General features: G+C 40.1%; 1 protein-coding gene across 3 annotated transcripts in view; it reads right to left on the reverse strand.

Annotated features, from left to right (window-relative positions):
• The window catches only part of TRAPPC9 (trafficking protein particle complex subunit 9), a 505,665-nt gene that overhangs the window by 271,243 nt on the left and 220,806 nt on the right, over positions 1-13,616 (reverse strand). The window contains exon 22 of one of the 3 annotated variants that reach the window (XM_061607028.1): positions 11,182-11,750. The exons of the other annotated variants lie outside the window; for them this stretch is intronic. Within the exon in view, the coding sequence (XP_061463012.1) occupies positions 11,677-11,750 (74 nt within the window). The 3' untranslated portion in view covers positions 11,182-11,676. Of the gene's footprint in view, positions 1-11,181; positions 11,751-13,616 lie in introns of those variants that run through there. 3 annotated transcript variants of the gene reach the window in all.

A 13,616-nucleotide genomic window follows, 5' to 3' on the forward strand; every position in this document is an offset into this window, starting at 1 on the left:
GGCAGCATACAATTGATAGAGACTCTCAACTTTAACACCAGAACGCTGAGCCTCTGAACTGAGACTGCTAAATGGAGGAAAAGAAACAGCCTCGATCAGCAAAAACCCAGTTTCAGGCTGTACCATAGTTCTGTGCTGCTGCCTCTTTGGTATGTATTTGTTGATATTTTCCAATAACTGTCAGATATATGCTGAAATATTTTCACTGGTCATTGTCATATAGTTCTTAAAATTCAGTGAGATAATTCACTTTATTATATACTCTTTGGATCCAGTGCAAACCTAGTCAAGGTAATAAGAACAGGCACAGGTGACAAAAGTGAAAATATTTGCTTTTTATAGCAAACATAGCCTTTTAGTTATTATAGAAGAGCAATAGATTTCAGAATGACAGCAATCTAGCAGCTATATAAAGTGTGCAACAGTTTCCATTAAGCAGAACAGCATTTCAGCTGCAGAAATGCATATAATTTTTAAAAAATCAGTCTTGTTGGTTCATTAGAAAAACTCCAAGCAGCAGCCGTAAAATAATACTTTCATTATGACAAGTAGAAGTTACAAAGTAGTTGCCCAGCTTTAAATTTCTATTGAACTCTTCCTCATGTTGGGTGGGGGTGGGGTGGGTAGAGCGACAGGGTAGGAAAAGAATGCTGCTGGTAATACTGATTTTAACCATCCAGAGGAGAATCTAGGAAGTGGAGGAAGATGGCCTACCATGTAACATGAGCAGTGCTGACATAATATATTGATTAGGATCAACTCAAAGTCTTTTTCTTCTCCCTCTACCCTTTTCTGTAAAACATCCAACCTAATGAAGAGTTCTGTAGAACTCAAAAGCTAGTTCACTACTGTGTGACTTTTGGTTGGTCCTGAAAAGTAATAGGCTATCACCACTATTAAACACAGTTCTTACTGTTACCTTCTCAATGACCTAGAACTATACAGTATTAAAGTTACAATTTAAGTTTCAATTCTATTGCAGAAGTGACAACAGATGATGTGAGCATGACATGTACTTCCTCTAACCACCCTTTCAAGTCCCCCCCCCCAAATGCTTTTGGTTAAGATTTGGCTGGTACACCAACTGTGGCTGTTTTTGAAGAAGGCTAATCTGGCCACTTTGGTTACATCCAGGTTGGGTTATAGCAACACACTTTATGTAGGACTTTCTTTGAAGAGTTTTCAGAACTGGTGGTGGCCAGTTATTTAAAGTGTATTACTTCAATTTAGTTTAATTTTCATTGGGTTCAGATATGCTTCTGGGTACAATTCAAAGTGCTAGTAAAGATCTTTAAAACTCTAAATGGTTTGCTCCTGGGGTACTTGAAGGATCACTTGTTTTCACATGAACCTGACTGTATAGTGGAATCCTCTGGAAAGACGCTACTCCTCATCCCATCTCCATCTGAAGCTAATCTGATAAAGACGTGCGACAGACCCTTCTCTATGATGGGAGATATGGACCTGGTGTTTAATGGGGTAAAATTGCCCCTGCAAGACCAGGTCCGCAGCCTTGGGGTCATCCTTGACTCCCAGCTGTCCATGGAGGCTCAGGTTTCGGCAGTGAGCCGGGCGGCTTGGTATCAACTTCATCTGATACGGAGGCTGCAACCCTACTTTCCTGCCCATCTGCTCCCACGGGTGATACATGCTCTGGTCTCCTCCCGCTTAGACTACTGCAATGCGCTCTACGTGGGGTTACCCTTGAAAACAGTCTGGAAATTACAGCTGATACAGAATGCGGCAGCACGGTTGATTAAGAACAGCTGTCGCCGTGATCATATCACTCCAGTGTTAATAGATCTACACTGGTTACTAGTTGTCTACCGGGCCCAATTCAAGGTGTTGGTGCTGACCTTTAAAGCCCTATATGGTTTCGGCCCAGTTTATCTAAAGGAGCGCCTCCAGCATCACCAATTATGCCACCCGACAAGATCAGCCACACAAGACCTTCTCTCGGTCCCACCAATTAAAACAGCTAGGCTGGTGCGGACCAGAGAGAGGGCATTTTCGATTGTGGCCCCCACCCTCTGGAATTCCCTTCCTTTCGCTCTTCGTCACGCCCCCTCCCTGATAAGTTTCTGCCGGGCCTTGAAGACCTGGCTGTTCAGGCAGGCCTATGGGATTTCTGGGATGGGTTAGCTTTTAATACTGTTTAGCTTAATTATTGAATGTGGTTTTTGGTTTTATATTGTATTTTATTATGTCAGTGTACGTCGCCTAGAGTGACCGTTAATTCGGCCAGATAGGCAACTCATAAATAAAATTTTATTTTTTATTATTATTTTTATTTATTATGGTGTCTGAACTTTGAAATTTGCTCCCCTAGGAGGCCCTCCTGACTTCCAACCTTTTGTAAAGATATAAAAAAGGTATTTTTTTAAAAAAAAAGACAATCCAGTGTTCTCTGATCTACCTTTAAGGACAATGTTTTATCTGCACTATGTTTTACAATTAGATGTTAAAGTGGGAATTGCAATGAAATGTTGCAATATAACCTCACAGCCTAATAAGTGTTCTTCTTCAAGGTTCTTGCCAGTTTATTCCTCCAGTTTACTCCATTCCATTCCTCCTCTGTTCTACATTTTTTGCTTTCCAAGTTAGGTTCAGCATTCCATAATCACTGAGCATACTCAATCATGAAAATGTGCAAGACAGCAACTATAATTAAAGCATTGTTACGCTGTTACAGCACTGTTCTGTCCTTCCAAATTCTATTGAAGGATCAAATACAAGCTCTGAACTACCAACCCAAGCTAAAAATAATTATAGTACAGTTGTCCTATCTGACATTGATTATGTGTGGTATTGTTGCTGTTTACTCTTTGGGAAACTTCAAAAGCAGATTCCTTTATTTCAGCGGGGGGAGGGTGATGGACCCCCTCCCCTTAAATAAGGTCATGATATATACTCTGTAAATGAGAGTAGTTGCCCATTTAGATTATTAAAGTGCTATATCTCCCTGGAAACTGTAGCCATCAAGTCAAATACATGCAAATGGTAACGACTGATGAAGACTTGTGTAATGGGGAATTTTATATATCCATACATGTATGATCATAATTATTAAAAAGGGTATATGTTTTACAGTCATAGGGACCTGAGATTCAGGCTAACAGGGAGTCCTGAATCTTAGCATTTTATTCAGGTTAACAGTAAAAACCTGTTGCGATGGAAACAGGTCACAGCGATCTCCTGGTTCTTTGCTAAGACCCAGCTGGTGCATGATTAATTACTTTATTGTTTGGAATTAAGAAGTGTTAAGACTGTGAGAGAAGCTGTGATTGATGAAATGAGTATGGATTCCCAATGTTTGATTCTTGGGTAAAGCAAGAACTCCACCTAGGGGAAAAATTATGAAATGTATTGGAAGTTTTAATGAAGAGAAATAGTGAAATTTCATAATGATTTTACAACTTTGTAAGTGTGTTTTCATAAAGAAAAGGGTACATCTGGGGTGCCCTGCTTGCCTGCCTCTATATCTCAGAGGCTGAAAAATGCTAGTTAGCCAGAGTTAACCAGTCTTTTCCTTTAGTCTGTGTGGCTTCAAAATGAGCTCAAGTGTTTTAAATATAATCCCCTCTCTTGAGCTATGTATTTTATATGTAAGGAAAAGGGATTTCTGAGAAAGTAAAAGGACATAAGAACCCCTAGGGCAAAGCAATAGAACTGGGGGCGCTCATACATTCACAAACACCCTGAGTTAAGTTCCCAAACTTAACTCAAGGGAACTTGTCCAAATTTCTCTGATGTACCTGGGTCAGCCTGACTGATCAGAAACAATGGCATATGGAATGTACTGGGTATGCTTGAAAACATTCACAGTAGTAACTGTTCCAGCTAGTACTAAAATTCATTAGTCTTGAAGAGACAGTAGGACAATGGTAACATTTATGAAATGGACAGAATTTTGGAATCACCACTGGAGTTATCTAATGCTTTCTGATTGCTTTGGAATGATGTTATGTGGGCAAGGACTCATGAGATTGGTGAAATCATTGACACATGCTGTAATTTTACCCTATAAAAGAGCTTGCACGCAGTGCCTCAGTGCAGTCTCTCCTGGATGTTTCTGGAGGCTGACCCTGCATGTGCATATGCATATGCTTGTAAAGAATAAAGGCCTACTCTTTTGCTTCAAGCTTGTGTCTTCAATTTTATTTAAGGACCCCCAGCAAAAGATCCCAATGGAGAAGAATTCTCCTACATTGTGCACAGTAACGGGCTCTAATAGGGCCCAGTAACAGTCCTCAGAAAAATGTAGTTAGGAACCCAAGCCATAAATCACATGGTCTTTGATGTCTGTATACTAATGCGCAGAGCATGGGAAACAAGCAGGATGAACTTGAACTCTTAGTACAGGAGGGTAATTATGACTTCATAGGTATAACTGAAACTTGGTGGGATGACTCCCATGACTGGAATACAGCAATTATTATTATTTATTTATTATTTATTAGACTTTTATACCGCCCGACTAGCAATAGCTCTCTGGGAGGTGAACACAAGAAATACAATAAAATACACAGTATAATACAACAAGGACATATAAAAATAAAACAATCTAAAATCAATTACAACAGATTTAAAATTAAGTTAGCTTAAATTAAAATTAAAATTAAAATGCCTCGGAAAAGAGGAAGGTTTTAACTTGGCACCGAAAGGATAACAATGTCGGCGCCAAGCGCACCTCCTCGGGGAGACTGTTCCAGAGTTCGGGGGCCACCACAATTGAAGGATATAACTTGTCCAAAAAGAACAGAAGAAATAAAAAGGGAGGTGGAGTCACACTATATGTTAAAAATATGTACCCCTGCACAGAGATACAGGAAGATGAGCTTGGTAGCTCCACCGAGAGTATCTGGATTAAAATTAATGGGGCAAGTAATAAAAGGAATGTGGTGCTTGGAGTCTACTACCAACCACCCAATCAAGGAGAAGACAAGAATGTAACTTTTGAAAAGCAAATTGCCAATGTTTTGAGGAGGAATGATGTAGTAGTAATGGGGGACTTCAATTACCCCATTATCTGTTGGGAGACAAATTCTGCCAAACACGGTCGCTCCAACATATTTCTGACTTGTGTTGGAGATAACTTTCTCCTACAGAAAGTGGAGGAAGCAACCAGAGGATCAGCTATCCTGGACTTGATTCTAACCAATAGAGATGATTTGGTGGATGAAGTGGCAGTTACGGGAACTCTGGGGGAAAGTGACCACACCATACTTGAATTCTTGATTTTAACAGAAGCAAAAGTTGAGAGTGGCCATATGCGCACCCTCTGGACTTCAGGAAAGCTGATTTTAATAAACTCAGAACAATTGTAAGTATGGTTCCATGGCAAGCCAAAGGAGAAAAGGAGTCCAAGATGGGTGGGAGTTTCTAAAAAAGGAAATTCTAAAAGCACAATGGCAAGCAATTGCAACAAGGAAAAAAGGAGGGAAACAGCAGAAGAAGCCAATGTGGCTTCACAAAAAGCTTAGAGATGACCTGAAACAAAAAAGGACACATACAGGAAGTGGAAAGAAGGCCAGGCCACAAAGAAAGAGTACAGGCAGGTATCATGGAATTGCAGGGATGGCGTCAGGAAGGCTAAAGCTGAGAATGAGCTGAGGTTAGTGAGAGATGCTAAAAGCAACAAAAAAGCTTTCTTCAGGTACGTCCATAGCAAAAGACAGAGAAAGGAAATGGTGGCGCAGCTACTCAATGAGGATGGCAAAATGAAAGCAGATGACAAAGAAAAGGCAGAAGTCCTCAATTCCTACTTTGGCTCAGTCTTCTCCCAAAAAAGGGTCTATGACCCTCCTGTGAAACATGACGTAGAAGGGGCAGGATTGGAGCTTGAGATGGATAGACAAATGGTCAAGGAATGCCTAAACGCTTTGAACAAGTTCAAATCGGCAGGGCCAGATAAACTGCATCCTAGAGTATTGAAGGAACTGGTTGAAGAACTCTCAGAACCGCTGTCTATTATCTTTGAGAAATCATGGAGGAATGGCATGACTGAAGAAGAGCTAATGTTGTCCCTATCTTCAAAAAGGGCAAAAAGAAGGAACTGGGGAACTACAGACCAGTCAGCCTAACATCAAACCCTGGGAAAACTCTGGAGCAGATTATAAAGCAGTCAATCTGTAAGCACCTTGAAAGCAATGCAGTGATTACTAGGAGCCAACATGGATTTATGAAGAACAAATCCTGCCAAACTAATCTTATCTCGGTTTTTGATTGGGTAACCTCCCTTATAGACTGTGGGAATGCTGTGGACATAATATATCTCGACTTCAGCAAAGCTTTTGACAAAGTGCCCCATGATATTCTGATTAGCAAGCTAGCTAAATGTGGGCTGAATGGAACAACTATCAGGTGGATCGTTATCAAAGAGTGCTTATCAATGGTTCCTTCTCAAACTGGGTGGAAGTAACGAGTGGGGTACTACAGGGCTCGGTCCTGGACCCACTGCTCTTCAACATTTTTATTAATGACTTGGATGAGGAGGTACAGAGCATGCTTATCAAATTTGCAGAAGATACAAAATTGGGGGGCACAGCTAATACCGTGGAAGACAGAAACAAAATTCAAAGGGACCTTGATAGGCTGGAGCATTGGGCTTAAAACAACAGATTGAAATTCAACAGGGACAAATGCAAAGTTCTACACTTAGGAAAAAGAAACCAAATGCACAGTTATAAGATGGGGGATACTTGGCTCAGCAATTCAACATGTGAGAATGATCTTGGATTTGTCATTGTTCACAAGCTGAATATGAGCCAACAGTGCAATGTGGCTGCAAAAAAGGCAAATGCCATATTAGGCTGCATTAACAGAAGTATAGTTTCCAAATCACGTGAAGTATTAGTTCCCCTCTATTCAGGCTGGTTAGGCCTCATCTTGAGTACTGCATCCAGTTCTGGTCTCCGCACTTCAAGAAGGATGCAGACAAACTGGAACAGGCTCAGAGGAGGACAACAAGGATGATCAGGTCACTGGAAACAAAGCCCTATGAGGAGAGACTGAAAGAATTGGGCATGTTTAGCCTAGAAAAGAGAAGACTGAGGGGAGATATGATAGCACTCTTCAAGTACATGAAAGGTTGTCACAGGGAGGAGGGCCGAGATCTCTTCTCGATCGTCCCAGAGTGCAGGACACGGAATAATGGGCTCAAGTTGCAGGAAGCCAAATTTCAACTGCACATCAGTTAAAACTTCCTAACAGAGTCATATGACAATGGAAGCAATGACCTAGAGAGGTAGTGGGCTCTTTGACACTGGAGGCATTCAAGAGGCAGCTGGACAGCCATCTGTTGGGAATGCTTTGATTTGGATTCCTGCATTGAGCAGGGGGTTGGACTTGATGGCCTTATAGGCCCCTTCCAACTCTAGTATTCTATGATTCTATGAAATACAATTGTGCAGAAATATGAAATGCTTCTGGTTATGTTGTTAAGATGCATTGTTGCTTATAAATGATACCTAACCAAAGAAGGCCAAGAACTTGGAATTTGAAAATACCATGCTAACAAGTGCATATAAATAATTCCGAGCTAGTGATTTTCTTAGTATCATCATTGCTAAGGGAAAGGAAAATATTTCAGTTGTTCTAAGACCGCTTTCATTTATTTAACACTTTGATGTGATACATGAAATCACACAACAGGTCAGTTATTGTCTACCATGCATCCAAAAATGTGTGCAAACACCTACCAACCAGTTACCACTGCCTGAGTGTGCATGAAAGTTAAAGGATCTAAATATATGCCTCACAAAAAGCACTGGATAGGTGCTGCTGCAATAGTTCAGAAATTTAGCTCAGGAGATGCAACTGTATTTTTGAGCTGGCACTAGGGCATTTGAATCTAATCTCTGGTTTTCTGTGGCATCTCACTGAACTAAGCTGCCACCCATCCACCACTCAAGGTTTAATTCCACCTGTGCTTTCCTTTCAATGAACTACAACTTAACAAATGAAGTCTGACACAGCCTGTATTGGGCCAAGTAAGGACCAGCCTTGTCAAGTTTGAAAACATCTCATAAACTACCTTATCTGAAGCTTCCACTAAATGTAAAGAGTTCTACAACATTTTAGAAAAATCAACTGGACCATTATAATCTAAAAATCTACTAAGCATTTTACATTAATATTGTGGGATTGTGATTAGATACCACTTTGAAAAATCTGCTGATTCTTTCTTTTAAACTATGGGAATCTTCTAATCAGGGACACAACTCTAAATATTTATCAAAACTCATTTATACAACAAGTGTTTTAATTAATAGCTGTAATACTTCTCTAAGACACTGAACTGTCCTAGGAAATAAGATGTTCCTGTTTCAACAAGTCTCCTAAAATATTTATCCCTGTTGGTATTTCTCCTGGATTTGGACTGATTTTATACATGTGCTGATATTTTAAACAGTTTTTATACAGTGAAAGCTATTTATAACACAGGGGTCAGCGGACAGAAGATGAATGTGCATAACAGGACTTCTGAGTTATAATGCCTCTGAATTATGGTCTTTGAATTCTTTGTTTAACAAAGCATCCAGTAATACTGATTTTATAATGTGGTAGTGATTGTTACAATATAGCTTAGTAGATGTCAGAGAAGAATACACAGCAAAAATTCTTGATTGCTTCCAAGATATGTGATTGCTTAGGAAAGGAAAGATAACACAAAGAAAACGTCTACAGATTTCACCTCTTCTCTTTGACTAATACATTACCAAATGAAATCTGTAAAAGAAGAAAATTGACACTCAAGGAGAAGAACATTCAATGAAAGCAGCGATAACAATCATTTGCTTCACGTTTGTATCATGAGCAGAATTCTTTAGTATCACAATAACTGGAGCTGCCATTGGAGAATGAGAGTAAACAACTGATGTGTGATAGCACTTGGAAGTAGCAGAACCTATCTTTGTAAGAATATCTGACCTTTCCCCTTCAGTTCCAAATGTTGCAGCTATAAATAGCTCTGCCACCATGAGACATTAGCTTTTCACACTGCAGAATGCAGTTGAAGGCATTGTGATCTTGCTATAAATAGAAGCACTTAGATGCCAATGAACTCACATTAAAAAATAAGCAATCTACAGCTTACACCATCAGAATCTAATACCAAGACTTGGCTCTGTTACTCAATCATTGGTTTTAACATTCACTAGATTTAGATTGGTGTCCAAAGAACTGTGTAACAGTGTATAGAACACAAGGAAGCAGAATTCTTAAATACACACACACACTTAAAATGCAAACTACACAGCTGCAGCATAAATCCCAGGTACTGTCAGCCTTTTCAAGGATCCATGCCAGTGCTAGAATGCTAAAATTAAACAGTGTAAAAAGCTGTCCCTTTTATCTAGTGGCCTGAAGCAGAGCTGGAACATACATTCTCCTTAAAAACCCTACAAACCTCCACTGACCTTCAGTAAGGACAAGCTAAGAGGGGGACTCTTCACAGGATAGGAAAGAAATCATACTTCAGGGAAAGCATTTGCAAGCTGTTGCTAGAAATGACAGGTAAAAGTGGCAGCATTTTGGTAAAAGTGGAAGCTCATAACGTGGTTCACTGTGCCACAGATTTTATTTATTTATTATTATACTTGTATACCGCCCCATAGCGGGTTACAGTATATACCATGGGTATGACCATGTCCCCGAGTACAATACTATATACAATAGGGATGGAAGGATCTATCTGCTTCAGTTATCTCAGTTTCTCATTTTTCCAATGTTAAATTCAGTTCTCTACATTTGTACAGCGATCTGCAATTTTTTTAAAAAAAAAACTCATGAAAATTCTCCACCATTTTAGTGTGAATTTCTCCAAATAAACACATTTTTGTAGGCAGTTTTGACAAAGGTACACATTTTTGCAAACCATTTCTCGTTTCATGCCTTTTTATATGTTATTTTCACTGATGTATTCATTTATGCACACTTCCCCCTAATATATGCATTTTTGTAAATGTTGTTTAGTTGGCAAACTGCATCCCAAAATTCTAATAAACGCACATTTCAAAGGATGCCTGTGTTTCAGTTCTCATATTGTTTCGGAAATTGCAAATTTGATAAATTCTGCTTGAAATGTGAACTGAATTGAAATTCTCACCCATCCCTAGTATACAGTACCGTGGTTTTCATTATAAAGTGGAACCCCTCCCCCAATATCCCTGTGTTATAATGAGATTCCATTGTATTTCTATCTATTCCAAATTATTCTTGGATTTCCCATAAGCATTATCATTAGTATCACAATTATTGATGCTTGGAGAAAGAAAATAAACAATTGGTGTGTGATATATCCTGAGACTGAAATATTTAAGACGAGTTAAAAACTGAAATGATCAAAACTTTTGGCTGCAATTCAGAATGTCTATTTCAGTGTTTGCAAGGACATCTCATCCCAGGCCCTCTCCTGAAAGTAGCTCTATATGCATGATGCTGCTTTTTGGGGGGGGGGAGCGAAAATGCTTGCCAGACGGGATGGAAAACTTATTTAGGAAAGAGTGAATTCTGAAGAACATAACCCCTTGCATACAGAGAGTATTATGTGCCACTTGGACCTTTGTGAATATTGTTTAGGATGATTTGCTCTTCATAGAATTACTGAGTGATGGTGCAATCCTACCCTAATCCTGGCCATTATCTGCGGGGCTTAATGGACCACCACATTTGAAGCCTTCCTGTACATGCTTGCCAGGGAAGAAGGTGGGGAATGCTCCGTTTTGGGGGGTTTTACTGGTTCACACCAGTAGAGAACCTGCCAGGAGCTCTTCTGCAGCCTGTACATTCGATGGTCAGAAAGGGGAACTCTGAGCCAGTAGAATAACCATGGTGTAACTCCACAAGTGCAGACTGGTGGAGATTGGGAAGGCTGTCCCTCTGCCTAATCCAGTCACCCCACTCAGCCAAGCAGAATGTCACAGTTAGAGTCAAAATCTATCTAAGCCCCATTAGGTATATCATCTAACACCCCACATCCCCTGCACACACACACTTATGTCTTACGTCAGTCCACACAATCCAAACCATTAATATAACTCTCTAGGCTGCTGGCCTTCAACTGACAGACTGTGCCCCAGACTAAGGTGGATCATGTGAAATGCCTCTTCATTTTCTTATTTTAAAGAGAAAAAGGGGTAAGAAGACAAAGAAAGGAGAAAAAGACAAAAGACAGATGCATATGGTAAAAATCAGCATTGTGTTCCATGTTGTACATTAAGATTAAAAGGTAGACTAGAAAACGCTGATGATTACAGCTCTAGTGTACATTGATCCCTATGTATAATGTCAGTTTTTATCCACCTCAAAAGGAATATTTCCTAAGAAAGCTCTCAATAGCAATACTATCCTTCTGTTACTCTTTAAAACTTTCATCAGTTAATAGTTTAGCCCTCTTGTTAGAACTTGTCTTTTGTGTCTGATATGTTTCACAAGGTTGCAATATACCCTGTGCTATATCTTGTAATTTTTGTTCCCTGAATCATGTATTGCTTTCTGAATGAAAGTTCTGTACTAGAACAATGTACTGTAGCAGCTAGGAAATTCAAGCAATTTCTCACAAGTAAACTTAATCATATTGCTGAACTATCTCATTTTCATTCTTTGCCTTGCATTGTTGCAGTCCATTTTTCATCTGAAAGTAATGTCTACTGTCTGTGCCAAGACTGATGAGTACTAACAAATCCAAGGAACTGTGCAATCCACTTTACAACTTTCTATTGAGTGAGACACCAATCTAGGAATAAGCCCTGAAAAAAGAAGAAAAGGAATTAAGGTAATCCTTTTGCCTTTAAAACAGAGATTTCACCTGCAGTTTCTCATGGCTGTTCAAGGCCCATTCACAAACATTATCCTGCCGGTGCAAAAGCACTACCTGTTCCCAGTAGCGGATGGCATGGTAGGGCACCACTGCTCACTGACCTCCAGTCAGTCACATCACCACTGCTTACTAAGATGTGGAGAGGCTTAGCAGTGGTGAAAGGCAAATGCACCATAGGGAGAGCAAATTGGTTCTGCTGGTGCGTTTGCACTGCACCAGCTATGATTCTCCCTTGCCCTTCTACTTCTACCTCCTAGTAAGCTACAGCAACATAACCAACCAGAGGTTAGGTGAGTGGTGCTACCCCATTATGCTACTGCCAGTCCCATTTCATTCTTCTGAATTAGGCAGGTTGTCTAGCAGTATCAGAAACAAGTGCTAAGCATGAGAGGAGTGAACCTGAAGACCACTAGCCTAGGACCAGGTCTATAGAGGCAGTGGCATCAGATGTATCTAGGCAGCAACTGAAAAGTTAAGTACTCAGACTGGCTGCCCTACCCATTCTGAAGTATTACTGGTGCCGTAATCCTGACCATACTTATAATCATAGTTCTTCCTGAGCAGAAATGCTACAGGATTTCTCATGCTATCAAGTGAGTGATGTACCACTAGAACCAGTCTTCAGTTCTAGCTCAATGCCGCGGCTGTTCTTGAGGACAAAGTAGTCACTGTAGGGAGTCCAGGGTTCTGGGAGGAGTCCAATTGGAGCGCATTATTTCCCTGAGTCTTTCCTCTCCTTTTTAATGGAAGATTTTTTATCCAAATCTTTGAACACGACTAAAGTAATACTCAAATAAAAATAGAAAAGGAAAGGATTAAGGTGCTTTGGACATATAATATGGAAATACAAATTTAATGGACCATGAACTAGAATGCATACTCCTCTAGAAAAGCTGGCCAAATATTCTCATATTTCTCTTCTTTGTGGTCATGTTAATATTGGCCAGCTCAAATACGGACAGAGAATGTAAAAAATGAATGCATTGTTGAGTAGTTTAAATTATTTTTCCTTCCAGAATAGAAGTATCATGTGTATGACTGACCTTAATGTACGTATAACCTATAGTTCATGGCCCAGTAACGTATTCCAAAAGTGGGGATATAATTCAGCAAAACATTTATAGGTGAGGTTTCCAGGACTAAACTCCACGCTAGAAGGGGCTTACAACAGGGCAACTTCAAATCAAGTGGATCCTGTAACTCTGCAGGTTCCTTGGGTGGTATGTTATCAAGGTTTCTCTCCAGGTGCCTGGTCTCCCCTTCTTCCTGGTTAATTTTGAGGGGCTCGTGCCAGAGTGATCTCCAATAAAGACAATTTGTCCAATTTCAGCTCCAGAAGGTGGTACAAAACCATCTTTTCCTGCTAAATATGTGACGCTCAAAAAGGATGAAAAAATGTTTGGGGGCAGGGAGGAGAAGCACCCACACTGCCAAGGCAACCAGGCTGATGTGCAGCACAATTACCTCACCAACAGGGACCCTTCTTCCTATCACCATACTAATTTAAAATAAGGCCAAAATATTGGTTTAATTTGCTATAGTGGTGTGATCTGCTTAGCCACATGGTGCCATGACATCACTGTGACAGGACATACCCGCATAGATGTAAACCTGCCCTTTGATTCACACACAGTTAGTTTTGGTTTGGTGGTTGTTGGAATTTCCCCCCCAGAAACTTGCACCTTAACTGTGAGAAGAGAAATTTCAACATGGTTGCCATCAAGATGTACCACAGACTAGACATGTGTTTTTTTAACACTTCACATTTACTTTTTGACATGGGACTTGACCAGTC

The sequence above is a fragment of the Rhineura floridana genome, chromosome 1, assembly GCF_030035675.1.
Source record: "Rhineura floridana isolate rRhiFlo1 chromosome 1, rRhiFlo1.hap2, whole genome shotgun sequence".
Taxonomy (NCBI): Eukaryota; Metazoa; Chordata; class Lepidosauria; order Squamata; family Rhineuridae; genus Rhineura; species Rhineura floridana.